We start from the raw sequence: 20,315 nt of genomic DNA on the forward strand, positions 1-20,315 counted from the left end.
CACTGTAACCACTGAATATATATTATCTCCCTTTAAAAGGATGAGGGCAGGGGGTTCCCTGGTGGTGCAGTGGTTGAGAGTCCGCCTGCCGATGCAGGGGACATGGGTTCATGCCCCGGTCCGGGAAGATCCCACATGCCGCAGAGCGGCTGGGCCCGTGAGCCATGGCCGCTGAGCCTGCGCGGCCGGAGCCTGTGCTCCGCAACGGGAGAGGCCAGAACAGTGAGAGGCCCGTGTACCGCAAAAAAAATAAAAATAAATAAATAAATAAAACAAGAGGATGAGGGCAAGGATGAGTCACTGCGATATTTAGGAGGTAGAACCTGCTGCTTTCAAAATATCTTCAAAAGTTGGAATTCTCTGTTTAGTTCCAGTCCAACTAGCTATTTTAGTTCACGTTTAGTTAGTACTATTACCTGCCAGTTGAACCAGTGGGTTTTGCAGAACCTAATCATACAATATTTTAGGAATCTGTTTACACAGGTCTGGATTCTTCCATTCTCTTCTAGGAAATTCTTACCTCCAAGCTCTAAATCTTGCCTTCACACAGAGGCTGGGACAAAGAATGTAAAAGCTACAGGACAAACAAGTGTGCTTTCTATCTTTGCTGAGAAAAAAACAGAGGGGTAGCATTTAAGGTATCCGACACACACACAAAATTATTTAGGCTTTGTTAAAAACTGGAACACATCTCAGAAAAGTGAAATTTTAATTGCACAGACTAAATTTAAAGATAAAAACACACTACACTTTTAATTACACTAAGAGCTTTATATAACATTTTGGGTACCGAATTTCCGTGCTCCGCATTGCCCTTGTCATATTTCTCGATGGTGTCTACATCCGTGCAGATTGGTGGGGGGCATGATCCCCCCCGTCCCGAGTGATCTCATCTTCCATCCTCCCTTAGCCACTCACTCCCAGGGTCTTATGCTCCGAGCTATATCGTGGCCATTAGGCACCTGCGGCTACTGAGTACTTGAAATGTGGCTCAATAAAATTTAAAAAATAATTTTTTTTGGTACCTTTTATTATATACTTAATACAAAAAGTAAAATATCTCAATAATTTTTATATTGATTACTTGTTGAAATAATATTTTTAGATATATTGGGTTAAATAAAATTAACCTCACCTCTTGGGCTTCCCTGGTGGCGCAGTGGTTGGGAGTCCGCCTGCTGATGCAGGGGACGCGGGTTCGTGCCCCGGTCCGGGAGGATCCCACATGCCGCGGAGCGGCTGGGCCCGTGAGCCATGGCCGCTGAGCCTGCGCGTCTGGAGCCTGTGCTCCGCAACGGGAGAGGCCACAGCGGTGAGAGGCCCACGTACCGCAAAAAAAAAAAAAAAAAAAAAAAAAATATTAACCTCACCTCTTAATTTTTACTTTTAAAGTGTCTAGAAAACTTAAAATGCCGTGTGTGGCTTGTATCGTATTCCTGTTGGAGGGTCCTGCTCTAGACCTGTCATTACCAATATCTGCAACCTCATGTTCTCAATTTCAAGCATTCTACTCTCCAAACACCACCTCTGATCTTTCAGCCTCACTCCTTCTATCACCCAATTCCAACAGTTCTTCAACCCCAACAGGACCTACAATTCAATGATCCAACCACTTTTTCACTGTCCCTCACTCCCCACATCACTTCCTCCATACTTAGCTATATTCCATGGACCTCAAATCCCTTGTACCCCACTCTTCCACATACCCACGTGGCAAAACCTCAACGTGAATTAAATATGATTCACCTAACTTATGCCTGGACTCCTGCCCCTCAACGTGGCTGGAGACGGACAACCAACCAACAACCATCTGGTCTCACTTTAAAATCATGACCACTCACTTCAGGTGGGCCTTTCATGCCGCTCAACGATCTTAAATACTGTACTTCCATACTATATTTTACTTTTTGCTCTCTCCTCACACCTTCAACGCCTCCTCCTTTCTCATTCTCAATAACGACCTTGCTTCCGCTTTGGTTGACAAAACACAAATAATCAGGAGAGAACTTCCACCAGCCCTTGCCATCATCCACCTGCCCACCTATTGCTTTTGTGCCCATATACTTTGTCTTCCCTTCTGCTGCTACAGATGAGGTGCCCGTGGTCCCATCTACAGCCAGGTCCTCTGTCTGCACACCAAGTCTCTTCCCTCCCTGCCTACAGAAGACATAGTTAAGCCCTTCTCCCCTCTCTCCCCCATGCTATTTATTTTTCCCTTTTTACTGACACATTCCTATTAGCATACAACTAGGCTCTGATTTCTCCCACCTTATAAAAACAACTCTTCCCCGACCCCCATCTTCCCTTCCATATACTACACTTGTTCTCTGAGCTCCTTTCCTTTTAGAGTTTTATTGCCTCTCTCCATCTCCTCTTCTCTGATTTTTTTTGAACCCACTCCAATTGGGCTTTCATCTGTCACTTCACCAAAGCCCATTTGTCAAGGCCAGCAATGACCACCACATTTATAAGTCCTGTGGTCACTTCTCAGTATTCATTTTACCTGACTGACCAGCAACATGTGATACAGCTGATCACTCCACCTTACTCCCTCACTCGTTTCTGGGATACCACGCTGGCCATTTTCATCCTACCTCATGGGTAGGATGTCTCTTTTGCTCGTCTCCCATCCCAAGAATGTAATGTACCAAGGCTCAGTATTTGGGCCACCTTTCTTCTCTATTCTCAGCTCTTGGTGATCTCACCCAATCTCATAGTTTTATATAGTACCTACAATTGATGAATAGCAAATATTTATCCCTAAACTACTCTGATGAGCATGAAAAATGTAACATGCTCAAAACTGAGCTTCTGAAATCTTCCCGCAAATCCTATTCTTCCCAGTCTCCCCCACTCATAAAATAGCAATTACATCCTTCCCTTTGCCAAGGCCCCAAACCTGCAGTCCACCTTATTCTTCTCTTCCTTCTCCATACCCAGTCTGTCAGCAAATCCCACTGGCTTTGTTCGGACTGGTCCTCACCACCAACACTGCCACCATCCTGGTCCAAGCTGCTGTCCTTCCCAGGGATTATTGTCGCAGCCTCCGAATTGGTTTCCCAGCTTCGGTTCTTCAGATTCTTCTGAACACAGCAACCAAACTCAAATCGGATTACATCTTCCCTCTTCATAAAATCTGATGATGGCCTCACATTTCACTTGAAATAAAAACCCAACACCTTAAGATAGACTACATGGCCCTCCATTCTCTGCCCTTTATCACCACTCTGACATCTCCTCCAGCTTTTGCCCCTCGCTCATTCTGCTCCAGTCACTCTGGTCTCTGGATCTCTGTACTTACTATCCCTTATACTCTTCTCTCGGGTGTCTGTAAGCCTCATTCCCTCACCTCCTTCAGACCTTTGCTCAAATGTCTCCTACACAGTGAAGTCTTCCCTGACCACTTCATTTAAAACGCACACCAGCACCCACACTCTAGCTTCCTCCACTATTTCTCCATTGCATTTAACATCACTTGCAAACACGTTGTGTTCTTAATTTATTAACTCACACAACAAATTATGAACTGAGTGCCTACCATGTGACAGAAATTGTCCTACTTGCTAATGCAGCTGAAAATAAAATAGACGAAAATCCCTATCTTTTGAAAGTTACATCACAGTGGGGGTGAGAGATAATACACGTGGTAAACCACTAAAATATACATTAAATAGTCACAACGCTACAGGGAAAAAAACAAGAGGAAAGGAGATCTTTGTCTCTCTCCTGTAGCACCTAAGCTCCTTGAGGATAAAGATTTGCCTCTTGTTCATGCTGTGTCTCCTGTAACCAGAGTGCCCAGCAAACAGCAGGTATTCAACTCGTATTTTTTGAATGAAATACAAGGCAGCTACTCAGTTCTTGGACACATTTTCTACTTTTTAAGAACATACCAACTAAGTAATCTGTATCAACTAGGCTATAAGTCAATGGATAAGCGGCGCTAATCTCTGGAGCACGCCTTCCAATTCCTTAAGCTGCTCAAAATTATTTTATCTTTGCAGTTACCGCTATGCACTGGCTCAAAGGGTTCAGTACGTGGGTATGGACGGAGTGCTTTTCACTCCCAGCTAAATCGACCAAAGATCACTGCAATAGGCAGGTGGCCTCCGGGGTACCGGTGAAACACGTGAGACGTTCAGGGCGGCGGGGAGCAAAGGGCGGACCGCTGTGCGAGGCCATACAAGCTCCCAGAACAAAGTAGTGCACTAACCTCTCCGCGGGAAGAAAAGACAGACGCGCCAAAGGCGCACGCTCCTGCGCCTCCGCCGCAGGCAAGAGACAGAGTACCCGCTGCAGTCCTGCGCTCCCGCAGCCAGTCCCAACACCGACCCAGCGCCCCGCCCAGCGCCCGACACTGCGCAGGCGCACAGGACTCCTGGCCCAGCGGAGCGTAAGCCGCCCGGTCCACGTGACCGTCGGAGCACGTGACCCGTGCTGCCGCGACCTTATCCGCTCCCTGGTCCCTGCGACGTCCCGGTCCCTGGTTGCTTCCGCCTTCCGCCCACTTCCTTATTCCGCTTCTCTCGTCGCCCTCAGCAGTCCCCGCCTTCGTCCCCGGAAGATCTCCGCGTCCTCGGCCATTGTTTTTCTCCTCTACTGGCACCAAATAAAGTTTCTTCATTCAAAAGCAGTTTTTTAATCCACATCCCTCCCTTTCTCAGCTCCTCCCCCGCGCCTGCACCGCCTCCTTTCCTGCGGCGAGTGAAACCCGAGCGCTGGCGTGGGGAGCGCGGAAGGCGATGGCGGGGCATCCGGTGTCTCTCTCGGCACGGGACGTAGGGTTCGTGTCGCTTTCCTCGCCCGCTCCGCTCCTTTTCCTCCTCCCCACTTTTGCGGAGAGCTGGGCCTCGTCGGGAGCCTGTGGGTACCAGCGGGGAAGCAGCGGCGGGCCGGAGGCGCCTGCTCCCCGCCGCCAGCGAGTTCCATCCCGCTGTCCGGGCTCCGCTTCCCGGGGGCGGTGCCTCGGTTTCTAACGGCTCGCGGGGAGGCGAGGGCTAGGCGGCTGCTCTCCGGCCTCCAGGCTCGGATCGGCTTTGCAGCTTCTTCCTTACGCTGATTCGTGGCTTCTTCCCTGCCTACACGGGAACGGATTGCGAACCACGACTGAAAATCTCCGCTTACCCCCACCTCTCTCTACAATGGTGGTTCAGGGGTTTTGATAGTCTTCTATTAATGTGAATCAGTTAACGTGTCTTTCAAGTGGTTCGATACGGTTATTTTTTTGGTTTTGGTTTTTTTTTTTAAACTTACGCATGACTGTCTTGAAAGTGTATGCCTCCTTTCAGAGTGTTGCAGCGCGTGGCTTTAATCATATTTTAATTGATAAACCTACTTTGGGGGGGTTAAAGTTGTCTGCAAAAGTTAGGGATCTGAGATCTATCGAGAAATGTGTTTCTTCCTATTGCTGACCAGATTAATTCATAATCCCACTATAACAAGTGCCTGTACCTTCTTGCGTTTTAGGCGTCATGTTATAGATTCTATAAAATTATATCTCTCTGTATAAATTGAGAGGCCCAATTTATATTTGAAATATGTCCTTACTGCGAAAGATGGCAAAACACAAGAGCACTTGGAAGAAATTGACTGTACCGGCAGTAGATTGAGGCCAGAGAGGCCAATGTCCCAGAATTTAAGCATGTGCTCACCTTCAGGCAAATATAGGGAGTGTCTGCGTCCTTAAATTTTGAGTCCTAGGCATCTCTGCTCTCACCCAAGTCCTAGACCTGAGACCTTACCCTTAGAGATGGAAGCCTCTGAGGAAATTTACTAGCTGGAAAAATAGACTAATTTTCCAGTTAAGTAAAATCTCAAAGGACTGGCACTTCTTTTCGTGTCTGCTGCCTTGGAAAATTCAAGTGTCAATTGATTGAATATTCTTTCTCTTCTCCCAAGGAATTAGTAGTAATTGTTAAAAGTTAAATTCTGATCAGAGCAGTTACTATGCATATTAAAACCTACTCACTGTAAAACACCACAGAATCAGAAAGCACTTTTCCTATTTTCTTGCTATATTTTTGAGTTTTATGGTTAACATTTGAGGAAGCCTCTTGAAAAAATACTCAGGGTATATAACCCTATTTTTAAAAATTGCAGTAAGGTCTTTGAGTTTTTAGTAGTGTGATGATCCCACATTAAAGCTAGAATAGGAGATTTGGGCAGAAGTATTCCAACTTTCTTCATTTTTACTTTGTCTCTGGTGATCTGAAGATATACATGAACTGATCAGTTAAGTTTTGTGCTTTCTATCTAAAAACTGCACAGTACTAAAGTCTTCTTTCTAACCGAATCATGTATGTCCTTAAACTAAACATACAGTGATAATCTGTAACCCTTGATTTTTGCATGTCTAAAGTCAAGAGTATCTTTAATTTTTGATTCAGGTATACTCAAGTTTTGTTCCTCTCCAGGTTTCTTCATTCTTTGACACTTTTTGAAAATCTCTAATTTTCTGGTTGGGAGAGCAAGAGGGTAATCTGCCTTAATTTTGTTTAGGGGCAGAGAGGATGGAAGGAGTTATTAGGCAGGTAAAGAAGGCAGCAAGAAAAACCTTAGAAAAGAATTAAGTTGGCTAAGAGTATAGACAAAGAAGCAGGTTCATAAATATTTTTCATTATATTTTTCTAGCACAGTAAAGTCTTTCAGGCAGTTTTCCATCCATTGCCTCATTCATCTTTCTAAGTAGAAGTCGCTTAGTAAGTAATAGACCGAGGAGGAAAGCCTGTTTGATTTTTAGGATAACTCTTTTTCTGTCCTATCCCATTGTTAAACTGGTTTCCGATTAAGGAAAATAAAAGGAATACCATGAGAAAGATAAGAAAGATTAAGTGGACTCCAGGGTAGAGCCTGGAATTTGAGGCACAAAGAGTGCTTAGCTTTTACGATATACCAGAGAGGTTTTCAGATTTTCCTGTGTTACTGTAGGAGTTGGGCAATGCTGGTTTACTTTACAGGGCTTGTATGAGAAGGAATTTGAATTTAAATGAGGTGTTCCAGAAACTGAAAGATGACCAGCCTTCTAATGTTAATGCTACTAAGTGATACACTGTGTATATGACTCTTTTCTAGGTCATTTGCATATCTTACAGTTAAAGACAGATTACCACAGATCTTAACCAAGGCTATTGATACATTGCATCGCCATAAAAGTGAATTTTTCGAGAAACATGGAGAGGTAAGAATTGTGTTTTAACATTAATTCTTTTTTGGTTAACTCTAACAGAAACACAATAAACAGTTTTCCCTCTGTGGTGATGGTCATTCCACCTGGAGATAAATTCATATGGTGAAACTTAAAAAAATAAAGGCAGGCTAGATAAGGCAACATAATGTTGATATGAGATCTGTGTTGTTCTTTGATTTTTCAACTTAAGAATTTTAATTTTAATTTTAAGAATTTAAATGTTTATAATAGTTTTTGAAAGACATAAAATGTAGTTTTGAAATGTATTAGTTTTTTCCTTCTTAAATTTAGATACATAAAAATTTGCTACCCTAGAGGAATTATGGATATATGTGTGTACATATATACTTATATTTGTAGATGAAATACTTATATATAAATTAATTACATGTAAACTATTCATATATATGTGTGTGTGTGTGTGTGTGTGTGTGTGTATTTTTTTCCCCCCTGTATTTCTGCAGAAAGGCCTGGAAGCTGAAAAGAAAGCAATTTCTCTTCTTTCTAAATTACGGAATGAATTGCAAACAGATAAACCAATTGTTCCTTTGGTTGAGAAGTTTGTTGATACTGACCTATGGAATCAGTACCTAGAATATCAACAGAGCCTTTTAAATGAAAGTAATGGAAAACCAAGGTGGTTTCTCTCACCGTGGTTGTTTGTAGAATGCTACATGTATCGAAGAATTCATGAAGCAATTATCCAAAGGTAAGTATATAGTCATCAAATAACAAATGTTTTAGATAATTTGTGCTTTTTTAAAAATTATAAAATGGTAAGTTTTAAAATAAAAACCAGTAGAAGCCTGTATTCAGTTCAACAGATATTAATGGCACTATTGGAAATTTCTGCCAATGTTATTGCTCTAATACATTCTTGGCAATTAAAATCCACTTGCCCAGAAGAGACCTAAGATTGAATATCTGAATAGGATATTCAGATATAAGAATCCTTATAAAAACTTACTTATTTGTAGAGTAAAACAAAATGTACTTATTGAGCAGAAAATGTTAATTTGAAATAATTATTTATATGAAAAATCAAGACAGGACAAAGTAAGCATATGTTTTGTTTATAAAAATAGATAATATGTCAGAATTATTTGGTGAAAAGAGTCACTATATTGTTTTATGCACTATCTTAATAATTTTTAGCTCTTTATTTAACAGCTAGATTAGAAAAAAATAATTTTTTTAAATTAATTAATTTTTTTTTTTGTCCGCGTCGGGTCTTAGTTGCGGCACATAGGATCTTCGTTGTGGCGCGCAGACTTCTCTCCAGTTGTGGCGTGCGTGTTTTCTCTTCTCTAGTTGTGGCGCACAGGCTCCAGAGTGGGTGAGATTAGTAGTTGGGGCACACGGGCTTAGTTGCCCCACTGCATGTGGGATCTTAGTTCCCTGACCAGGGATCGAACCTGCATCCCCTGCACTGGAAGGTGAATTCTTTACCACTGGACCACCAGGGAAGTCCCCCAAATAATTTTTTATAGGTTTGTTTATACTAATTTAATTTTTCCTAGGAAAATTCTGACAGAGAACTGACCTGTAGAGCAGAAGAAAGTGTAATATGGATCATTCTTTTAGCTCACAGGTTACAGAAATACAGGTTTGCTGAATAAGAGGAATCCTTTGGTATCTGTTCCTAAACATAGCATAGGATAATTGTAAACAATCGATTAAACCAGCACTACTATTAAAATAAAAAGATGACTTTGGGGCTTCCCTGGTGGTGCAGTGGTTGAGAGTCCGCCTGCTGATGCAGGGGACACGGGTTCGTGCCCCACTCCGGGAAGATCCCACATGACACGGAGTGGCTAGGCCCGTGAGCCGTGGCCGCTGAGCCTGCGCGTCTGGAGCCTGTGCTCCGCAACGGGAGAGGTTGTGGCGGTGGGAGGCCCACATACCGCAAAAAAAAAAAAAAAAAAAAGATGACTTTGGGGAACATGCGTAAATTTGAGTCTATTCACTATTTTTTTCTGTCTTCATCTTTATAAATTATTTTATCATCTTTATAAATTATTTTAAAGTCAAAAGTTTTTGTATTTGCTGAATAAGTATGTTTTAGGTCTTGTGCTTTAAAAGCAGAATATAATGTTAAAAAGATAGCACATTTTCTGGCTGACAGATCCAAGCAAAAGACTATAGCAAACACTAGGCACTGTCATATAGTGAACACCAGCTCCGTTCTAGTTACTTTGCAGCCCAGTGAAGTATAGGTATTATGATTTCCATTTTACAGTGGAGGAAACTGAGGCTCAAAGAGATTAGTAACTTGCCCAGGGCTGCGTGGTTAGTAAATGGTAGAGCCAGTATTTGAGCCTGGTCTGTGTAAATTGGATTAGAGCCCTCAAACAAGTAGTACATTTGGATATCTTTCCGGGACTAAGGTTAGTCTGACGTTCTGGGTGATGGTTTCATAACTTTGGGAAATATCCAGGGTATTAGACAAGGCTGCTGAAGTGCTGAAATGCTGAGTGGCACCCTGAACAGGCTTAGTGGAGTTTGGAAGTTAGAAAGGTAAAAGGAATGCTGTTTCTGAGTTTGATTTTAGAGGCGGATCGGGTTCAGAGAATGAAAACTCTAAGGCAGGAGCTTACAAACCTGGCTGCACATTTGTCACCCAGTCGGGGAAAAGTTTTTTGTTTTGTTTTTAAACATACAGATTTGGAAGTTGTTACATTAAATCCTGATGATTTAATTTGTCTGTGGTGGGGCCTGCATATCAGTTTTTCTTTCCAGGCCCCAGGGAGACCCTGCCCAGCCTGTGCTGCTCAACCCATTGGTCCAAGAATAGCTTGATAGAAGGGGTAGAGGCAAAATTCAGCTTTAAGTTCCAGGAATGAGAGTGTTAGTCAGCCATGGGTGTGGAGCTCTCCTAAGGTGGTTTCCGTGGCAGATACTTGAAGGTCCGGGGATTTGTCTGATACTGTACCGTACTCAGGTGTCAGGTCGGTGTAAAGAAAGGCTGTCCTACAGCAGAACTAGCACTGAAGTAGTTTGTTTGTTTTAATTGAAGTACAGTGATTTGCAATATTGTGTTAGTTTCAGGTGTACAGCACAGTGATTCAGATAAATATATATGTGTGTGTATATATATTTTAGATTATTTTCCATTATAGGTTATTACAAGATATTGAATATAGTTCTTCGGGCTACGTAGTAAATCCTTGTTGCTTATCTCTTTTATGTATAGTAGTTTGTATCTGTTAATCCCATACTCCTAATTTATCACTACCCCGAGGTCGTTTTTAAGTGTCCAATTTGTTAGGGCTCTTATAGGAAGAATTCCTATCCTGTGTCAGTGACGCCTCCAGAGTGACCAAAGAATGCTCTTCCTAACTTCTGCAGGATCCCAAAGCACACATTAGCTGTAAGATATGTTTCTGTTGATTTTGCCCCTTACGCTGAAACATACTTCTAATTTTCTTTGTCAAGATGTAGATTTTGTTTTTATTTAGAGTTAAATGGTTGAAAATCTGCAAATCTAAATTAAGATTCAAAGTTTTAGCCATATGTAAAATTTAAATATATTAAGTAAATATACTTCAGATATTGAAAGATGAAAGTACGGAGAAAATGGCAGACATTTTTAAGCTTTTATTGAAGTGTGATATACATGCAGAACAGCGCACATGTCTTAAGTGTTCAGTAGTCTTTACCAGAACATGCTGTGTCCCCAGTGCCTGGATCAAGAGGCAGAATTTAGGCCCCTTTGGATCCACTTCTAGTCACCACCATCACTGCTCCTTAAGGGTAGCCACTATCCTGACCTGCATTAATTTTGCCTGTTTTTAAACTTCATTTAAATGAAATTTTATGGAAGTAGTTCTGTGTCTGGTTTCTTTTACTTAGCATTACATTGGTGAGACTCATCCATACTGTTGCGTATAATTGTAAACCATTAGTTTTCATTGCTGTATAGCATTGCTTGATATGAATACATGACAATCTGTTGACCTGTTCTATTGTTGATGGATATTTGAGTAGTTTCCAGTTTGGGGCTATTATGAAGAGTGCTGCTACAAATACTCGAACACATATTCTTGGTGAACATACGTGTGTGTTTCTGTTGCGTATATACCTAGGAGAGAACCCCTGGGTCCTTGTGTACACATATACAGCTATAGTAGATTCTAAAATAGCAAACGTTTTAAAATCTGAAATCATTTATAGCTATGTGAGTTTGCTCTCTTAAATATAAGGAACAAGTCTCATTCTTAACATGAGGTGTGACTTTAAATTAATGAAGGATTTGTTAATAAAGCACTAGAACAAGGGTCCACAAACTTTTTATGTGAAGGGCCAGATAGCCAACCTTTTAGGCTTTGGAAGACACATGGTCTTTGTTGCAGCTCCTCAGCTCTAGCGGTGCCGAAGCAGCCATTGGCAGTATGTAAATGAGCATGGCTGGGTTCCCATAGAACATCAGTTATAGACCCTGAAATTTGAATTTCATGTGTCACAAAATCTTTTTTTTTAATTTTTTTCAACTCTTTAAGAATGTGCAAACCGTTCTGAGCTTGCAGATCATACAGAACAGGTGGTGGGCCAGAGGGAGTCTGCAAGCTGCAGTCTGCTGACCCCTGCAGTTGAACCCACGCACCCAAATAATTTTTGTCCTTTTAAGTCACCTCGAGACACTGATTCACTTCAGCAATGCTGCCATTGCTAAAAACGTCTTTTAATTCTTTGGAACTTCTTTCAGAGCCAGTTTACAAACCTCAAAAAAAGATTAGTCTCATTATTTTTTAGTCACTCCTCATTTTTGATCAAAAATATTTTATTCCATTTGATTTACTTGCCTCATTCTACTGAAATTGCTCTGAGTGACTTCTGGCTGTTTCCAAAAACAAATTAAACTCCAAAGGATGAAGGTATACTGTCACTGATAGGACCTTTAATAATGTGCCACAGGTTCTGAAGAAAATCCCCAGAGAGGAATTCCAAAAGTGCTTTGAGCAATGGCAACATTCTTGGACTAAGGGTGTAGCTTCCCAAGGTGACTGACTGAGAAGGGAGGCAGCCATCATTTGGATGTGTAAATTCTGGTACGTTTTTGGTTTTGATTTTAATCAATCCCATTGCATCAGCCATACTGCCTTTTTACCCTAAGGTAGAAGACCCATGGAAAAAGTAGCTAATTTTGAAGAACAGATGATCTGAATGTTGTTGACGTTTGATTCTGTAAAGTCTTTTATGTTAGTATTTCTGTCTTCTGAGTTGTGTTTTTCTTAGGCCAGTATTAATATTATTTGATCTCTCATTGGACAACATGAAGATGTCGCCATGGCACATACATCGCCATTGGTCAAAGTCAACTTGCGAGTAAAAGTTGCGAAAAAATTAAGAATCTACACATAAATGATCAAAATTTGTCATTATAATAAAATTTACATTAATACTGTCTGATCTATCTCAAGTAGTCATTGCGTTCCCATAATCTGTATTTGACTCTATTAGTAATCACTACATTGTATTCAGCTATTCTGTTTATATGTTTGTTACTTGGAACCTGGCCACCCTGAGCACCCAAAAGAATGTTTGTTGAACTAAAGCAATTGTCTTGAAATTTTGTTTCTTTTTCTCCTTTTGCCCTGAAAACCCACTGGGTAAGTAATTATAGATACAGTCCCTATAATTATTTAATGCTTCCGGTAAAATATTTGATTAAGGAACATTTGACAATTAGTTAAAATGAGTGTGGGGATTTACTTTTGCATAATTTGTTTAATTTGATTTATTTTGTGTAACTTGATTATTATTTTTGTGTAACTTGATCTATGTTATACCTAGTAAAGATTACCAGTGAGTTTTTAGATGGGCTGCTACTATTCTCTTTCCTTTAATAAACTGCAATTACCCAAATATTAAAAAAAAAGGTAGTTATATAAATGTTCACTTATGCTTTTTTCCTACTTTAGTCCACCAATCGACGACTTTGATATATTTAAAGAATTAAAAGACCAAAATTTCTTTGAGTCTCAGGAATCTATCATTGCTTTATGTACTCACCTGCAAGAGTTGATGAAAACTATTGAAGACCTAGATGAAAATCAGCTGAAAAATGAGTTTTTTAAAGTTCTTCAGGTAAATATAATAATTAATCTCCTGAGTTTATTTAAATAGTTGAAAAATAAACTGGTACACGTTTAACAGCAAAGCATGTTTACATATTGTCATTTAAGTTATCAGTGATCATTTTTTATCACTTTAATAATTATCTGTTCGAGAGATGAAAACCCATTTAATCTCTGAAAAGGGGCTTTGAAGTTTCTTCTCCCCCCACTGGAGGTTTTAGCGGCACAGGAGTCATCTGGCTTCATAGCTCTGTCATTCTTGAGAGATACTGAGGTCCACAGTCATCTGATCGGCCCAGCCTGACTTGGCTTTGAATGTTGGCCGAGTCACTTACTTGTGTTTGGACCTGAAGCAAGGTACTTGATGTTTCTGAGCTTCAGTTTCCTCATCGGTTAACTGAGGGTGGTACTATGTGCCTCGCAATTTGACCTGAGAATTAAACTAGCTTCGTTCCTGTAAGTGTTGGGCACAGAGTGGAGCACAGCTGTTGTGCAGTTGTCATCAGCAGGTGGAAACAATCGGGTGGCCCCTGGCCTATTTCATATGCTTTTATTACATGTCTTCATCTATCTTGTCTTAAGTTTAGTTTTGAATTCTCATTCAGAACATCCTAAAATTTAAAATATATCATTATAATCAGAACTATTTGAGAGTATGTGGTTTTACACAGCAGTTTCCCCAGCCCTTATTTCCCAAAAGACGTTCGAAACATTTCCATAAAGAGATGTTTGAAAGTGCTCGGAAGAGACATAAAGCGGGGAAGGGGGACCTGGAGTGGTGGGGGAGGGGTGCGGAGCTGCAGTTTTAAGCCTGGCCCCCAGGGAAGGGCCTGCTAAGGAGGGAGGCGGGCCCCGAGGCAGGTGAAGGAGGGGGTCCCCTCACGTCTGGGTGGAGCTTCCTGCGGAGCCCTGAGCGGGGAGCCTGCCAGGTGTGTGGGAGACCCTGCCGGGGAGGCCTCAGGGAATGGGGAGCAGAGGTGAGAGGGCCTGCGGGCCGCGGCTGCACAGAAGCCAGGCTGCCTCCGGAGCAAAGGCGAGGACTTTGGTTTTTACTCACAGTGAAGTGGGAAGCTGTTAGAGGGTTTTGCTAAGAAGAGTAACTTTTTAAAAAAAATAAATTTATTTATTTTATTTACTTCTGGCTGCGTTGGGTCTTCCTTGCTGCGATTGGGCTTTCTCCAGTTGCAGCGAGCAGGGGCTACTCTTCGTTGCGGTGCGCGGGCTTCTCACCGCGGTGGCTTCTCTTGTTGCGGAGAACGGGCTCTAGTGCTCTAGTTCTCAGAAGATCAATTTAATAAATTCTAGTGCAACTCTTAGCTGCAGCACGCGGCCGCTAGAGCGCAGGCTCGGTAGTTGTGGCACGCAGACTTCAGTAGTTGTGGCTCGCGGGCTTTAGAGCGCAGGCTCAGTAGTTGTGGCGCACGGGCTTAATTGCTGCGCAGCATGTGGGATCTTCCCAGACCAGGGCTCGAACCCGTGTCCCTGCATTGTCAGGTGGATGGATTCTCAACCACTGCACCACCAGGGAAGCCCAGAGGAGTAACATTAAATGACTTTTTTCAAGGATTACTTCCGAGGACAGACCGAAGGCACAAGGGTGGGAATGGAGAGATTTGTTACTACAGTGACTCAGGTGAGGGCAGACTGGACCAAGTTGGTAGCATCAGAGATGGTAAATGTCACCAGATTCTGGATGTACCTTGAAAGTAGAGGCTACCGAATGTGCTGATAGTTGTGGGATGTGATAAAGTCCTGATGAAACTTGGAGGGCGAGCAGAGTAAGCTGAATGATGAAGCAGGAAAGGCATATTTTGAGTTTGGAAGAAAAGTGGTCATGGTTCTGTTAACTAATAAACCGGAGTATTATTTCCCCCTCTCACTATTATACTTAGCTTAGAATTAGAAAAGAAAAGAAAAAACAAATCAGCATGTCACTCGCTGCCCCTAGCCAGCCCATTCTTTTGGGAAATCATCTTCTTTGAATATGTTCTTTGTCCCGTAAGTATAATAAACTGTGAAGAAGAAAGCATACTGATCTATCTTCTGTCATGTAGTTCAGCCAGCTACCCCAGACTGCCCCTCTTCTCCCACGTAAAGGAAGCCAAAGTTGTCCCCATTAGTGTTCACAATGACCAGCAGGTTACCTCCCTACAGGAAGCCTGAAGGTGTCTTAGTTTCTAGGGAATTATTGATGCTTTTAAAAGCCACAGCACTCCACCGCTGTTCACACAAATATTTCAGTGTCAACTTCATCAAACACTGTTCTAGATGCCGGGCATGTGGTGGTGAGGAAAACAGACTAGTCCTTGTTGCCATTGAACTTGTAATCCTGAAGGAATATAAATGAATAATGGCACAAATAAATACAGAGTTACACACTGGAAGATGATCTGAAGGAAATGTGCCATAGGCCAACAGAGACCCTAACCTCAGCTGGAGAGTGCCGTCGTGTGTGCCGTTGTATGTTTCTTCATCAAATTTGGACGCTTGAGTTATCTTTCTTTTTAAAATAATATCCTTGGTTGGAACATGCACTTTCCTCTTATTTTGAATCACAGAATACTAGAGCCTGTTTGGGCTAACATTTATTGAATACTTCTGTATGCCAGCTTTTGGGTACATTACTTACATGCATTATGTCAAATACTCAGAATGACTCTACGAGCTAAGTACTATTGTTATCTCATTTTTCAGTTGTGGAATTTGAGCCTTAGAGCTTAATTTACCAGTGGTTGTTTATTGGGGATGCTAGGATTTGAACCCAGGTCTGTCTGATTCTAGAGCCTACAGTTCTAAACGTGTAATTTTAGTTAGAGCTTAAAAAAATGGGGCTACATACCATTTTCTACAAAATAAACTTGAGTATTTCAAAGTAGAATAATAGATTATTAGAGTTGGAAGAATCTTTGGTTATCACCGTGTTCAATTTCTTTATTTTACAAGTGAGAGAACTAAATCCCAGAAAAGTTGCCAGGTCCTAAGGATGGGGGAATTTTTATTTTCTCTTGACTCTGGATTATAAAGTAAACTTTGTAGCCTCATTTTTACAGCAGCTGATCATGTTCTAATAATATCTGCAAGATGCAAAAACTTTCACTCTGATTAAACGATGTGAGTGCTAAAATCATTCAAACTGTTTTTTTTCTTAAGTTCATTGCATACTGGCTAAAGTTTCATTGTTTTACCTTTTTTATACAGTATACTTAGAGAAAATGTAGATTGGGTGGACATTTTATACTAAGAATTTTATGAATACTTTTAGCAGCCCCACCTCCCATTACATCCTACGTAATAGAGTTTTTGTTGGTTATTCAAAAGAAGGGTAAATGATTTGTGTTTTTTCTTTTTCAGATTTCACTGTGGGGAAATAAGTGTGATCTGTCTCTATCAGGTGGGAAAACTATTTCTCAGAAGATCAATTTAATAAACTCTTTGGAAGACCTAAAACCTTTCATTTTAGTGAATGACATGGAACATCTTTGGTCATTGCTTAGCAATTGCAAAAAAAAAAGAGGAAAAGCAGCTATTACTCGAGTGGATATTGTTCTGGATAATTCTGGGTTTGAACTTGTTACAGATTTAGTATTAGCTGACTTACTGTTGTCCTCTAAACTGGCTACTGAGATCCATTTTTATGGGAAAACGATTCCATGGTTTGTTTCTGATACTACTCTACATGATTTTAACTGGATAATCAAACAACTAAAACATTCTAATCATAAGTGGGTGTCCAAATGTGGGGTTGACTGGGAAAACCATATTAAAACGGGCAGATGGGTTTACCTCGATCACATGTTTTGGACTCTGCCTCATGAATTCAGTGCAATGCCTCAAGTCGCTCCTGACTTATATGCTACACTACAAAAGGCACATCTAATTTTATTTAAGGGTGATTTGAATTACAGGAAGTTGACGGGGGACAGAAGATGGGAATTTACCGTTCCATTTCATGAGGCTTTGAATGGCTTCCACCCTGCACCTGTCTGCAGTATAAGAACATTAAAAGCTGAAGTTCAGGTTGGTCTGCAGCCTGGGCAAGGTGAACAACTCACAGCTTCTGTGCCCAACTGGTTGACCATTGGGAAATATGGAATATTTCAGTTTGATGGTCCGCTTTGACTTGCTGTAGGAACTCTCAGTTGGGTAGGAAGATCTGACAGTCACTCTTCATCCCCAGAAAAGCTCTGGGAAGGTGGGCTTCTCAGTGCTCTTTGACACACACACACTGATGCTTTCTCCTTTGAACGTTTTGCCCCGCTACATTGTTTTGGGGATAGGTGGATTACACTGGTTACAGATAGTTACATTTATGTTGGAATTTTAGTAACGTATTTCAAGTTAAATGCATCATTTCAAATGGTTTTAATGAGCTTATTTTCAATTGGGCAGACATATAAGTGAATTCTGCTTTAAAAGTTAACATTTTAAAAAATACTGTGCTGCATGGTATTTAATATTCTAGGAGGCATGGAATTTTACTCAACTTGATTTTGGGCTCTAGAGATAAGGGCTCAGTGAAGATATAATATATTTACATGTTAAATATGCTTTGTAAAGAGAGGCATTTCTTAACAACTGTGATATCTGAACACACGAAAGTAAAACTTACCTCATAAGTTAATTCTTAGTTTTGTTCTCCTTGAATTTTATTTCATTTCAAAAACCTGTATTATTTGCACGCATTTGTATTTTGATTGACCTGTAGAATGGATGGTAGGAAACACAAAATTGAACAGAATGAAACAACTAGTACTCGAAGAAATGTAATATCTTTTACAGTAATTCTATTTGTGATGTCCATAATCAACTGAAGTATATTATTTTAACACATACATGTTTTAAATGAATGGGATTGCCCTACAGTTTAAAAAAAATGCTTTAGGTAGGAAAGATTCTTCTGCATTGACTTTGTACTACCAACGAGTTAATTCACCTTTTATAATCTTACACATTTATTGGTGATCACAGCTATTAAAGACTAAGTTTCAGGTCAGTTTGTTTTGAAACTGAAATTGGAAATAAACCTGGGAACGTTTTCTTGCACCAGAATAATAAAATGAATTGTAAATTGTACTGAAAATGTCACTGGTTTTATCTTCCAGTGGGGGAAGGTCAAGAAGGGAAGATTAAAAATGAGGTCTTTATGACGAAGAAACTCATAATGTATATTATAGATGTTGTCCAAGCAGTTGTTAAATTATGTCACTTAAATGAAGTGATAGTCTGTGCCCTTGCTAAGTGCTTAAAATTGTTTTGGTAAAATGTTTATATAAAGCTGCACATTTTGGATTTACTCATTTCCTCATCTACATGTGTTCCTGTTTTAAACATTGTTACTAAAATACTGAGCACGTGAGAATTACTTGTAGACACTTGCCATAAACTAGAAGACAATTGTACATTTGTATTGACTTCATAGCCACAGCAGGAGCTATGCTATAATACATTACTTTTTTCCAAAGCATGGGATTTTGTTTCTATGTTCATGTTTTATTAAGAACATGAGATTATGAGGAAGTAGTTCACCCTCTCCTACAAGAAAGAGAGCAAGGAAGCAAACTAGAGCCAGCAAGAAGTTGGCACCATGGGAGAGGAAGTCAAGGCGGCACTTTTAAAAATGCTTATTTAGCAGGAGGGAGGGGCCTCTTGGAGTTTCACCAGTTGTTTTTTTTTTTTAATAATTTTTATTTTTTATCTATTTATTTTTGGCTGCTTTTGGGTCTTCGTTGCTGCACGTGGGCTTTCTCTAGTTGCGGCGAGCGGAGGCTACTCTTCCTTGTGGTGCGCGGGCTTCTCATTGTGGTGGCTTCTCTTGTTGTGGAGCACGGGCTCTAGGCATGCAGGCTCAGTAGTTGTGGCTCGCGGGCTCAGTAGTTGTGGCTTGGGGACTCTAGAGCGCAGGCTCAGTAGTTGTGGCACACAGGGTTAGTTGCTCCGTGGCATGTAGGATCCTCCCAGACCAGGGCTCGAACCCGTGTCCCCTGCATTGTCAGGTGGATTCTCAACCACTGCGCCACGAGGGAAGCCCTTAACCAGCATTCCTGAGATAAAATTCACACACAGTTCATCCATTTAAAGTGTACAGTATTTTAGTACAGTATGTTCACAGAGCTGTGCCCCCATGACCACAGTCTAATTTCGGAAAGTTTTACATTCTCTAAAAGAAACGCTGCACCCGTTGGTAGTCACTCCCCAGCCCCCTCTCCTCAGCACTTGGCAACTAGTAATCTGTTTTCCGTCTGTCGATTTACCGCTTGTAAGATGTATCAGTACTTCATTCCTTTTTTTTTCCTGAATAATATTCCATTGTATGGATATACCATATATGGGTCTACCATATTTATCCATTCATGAGTGAATGGACATTTGGTATGTTTCCACTTTTTGACTATTATGAATAATGCTGCCATGGACATTCATGTACACGTGATTGTATGTATGTGTGTTTTCAGTTCTCTTGGGTATGTACCTAGGTGTAACAGTGCTAGATCCTGTGGCAGTTACATTTAACATTTTGAGCGACTGCCAGACTCCCAAAGTGTTTGCAGTGTTCTACATTCCACATGAGGGCTCCAATTCTACATCCTTGTCAGCACTTGTTATTGTCTGTGATTTTCATTATAGCCATGCTACTGGGTGAGAAGCGGTATCTCACTGTGGTTTCAATTTGTATTTCCCTGGTGTTGAACATGTTTTCATGTGTTTATCGGTCATCTGTATATTTTTGGAGAAGTGTCTTCAATTCTTTTCTCCATTTAAAAATTAGATTATCTTTTGTCGTAAGAGTTTTAATTTTTAAAATTATGTTATTTTTGGCCATGTTGCCATCCGTCATGCAGGATCTTAGTTCCCCGACCAGGGATCAAGCCCTTGCCCCCTGTGGTGGAAGTGCAGGGTCTCAACCACTGGACAGCCAGGGAAGTCCCAAGAGTTTATGTTTACTTATTTTTTATTGTAAGAGTTCTTATATCTTTTGCATGCAAGTCCCATCAGATATATAATTTGCAAATATTTTCTCCCATTCTATGGGGCGTCTTTTTGTTTGCAGCACA

At 40.9% G+C, this 20,315-nt stretch overlaps 2 protein-coding genes across 7 annotated transcripts in view; one reads left to right on the plus strand and one right to left on the minus strand.

Annotated features, from left to right (window-relative positions):
• Nucleotides 1-4,641, minus strand: part of RMND1 (required for meiotic nuclear division 1 homolog) — a 39,130-nt gene extending 34,489 nt beyond the window's left edge. For 2 of the 6 annotated variants that reach the window (XM_079939910.1, XM_079939915.1), the window contains exon 1: nt 4,214-4,348. Coding sequence is in view for 1 of the 6 variants with exons in the window: in XM_079939914.1 (XP_079796040.1) it covers nt 4,214-4,624 (411 nt within the window). In the remaining 5 variants the exon portion in view is untranslated. Of the gene's footprint in view, nt 1-1,135; nt 1,283-2,936; nt 3,159-4,213 lie in introns of all 6 variants that reach the window. The other 4 variants (XM_079939912.1, XM_079939913.1, XM_079939911.1 and 1 more) reach the window with 4 other exon arrangements.
• On the plus strand, nt 4,640-19,666 carry ARMT1 (acidic residue methyltransferase 1). Its single transcript, XM_079939916.1, has 5 exons — nt 4,640-4,783; nt 7,072-7,177; nt 7,651-7,895; nt 13,108-13,273; nt 16,615-19,666. Exons 1-5 carry the CDS (start codon nt 4,743-4,745, stop codon nt 17,380-17,382), a joined length of 1,326 nt encoding a protein of 441 aa, XP_079796042.1. The 5' UTR covers nt 4,640-4,742; the 3' UTR covers nt 17,383-19,666.
• Nucleotides 19,667-20,315: the final 649 nt, after the last annotated feature.

Source organism: Stenella coeruleoalba (assembly GCF_951394435.1).
Source record: "Stenella coeruleoalba genome assembly, chromosome: 12".
Lineage (NCBI taxonomy): Eukaryota > Metazoa > Chordata > Mammalia > Artiodactyla > Delphinidae > Stenella > Stenella coeruleoalba.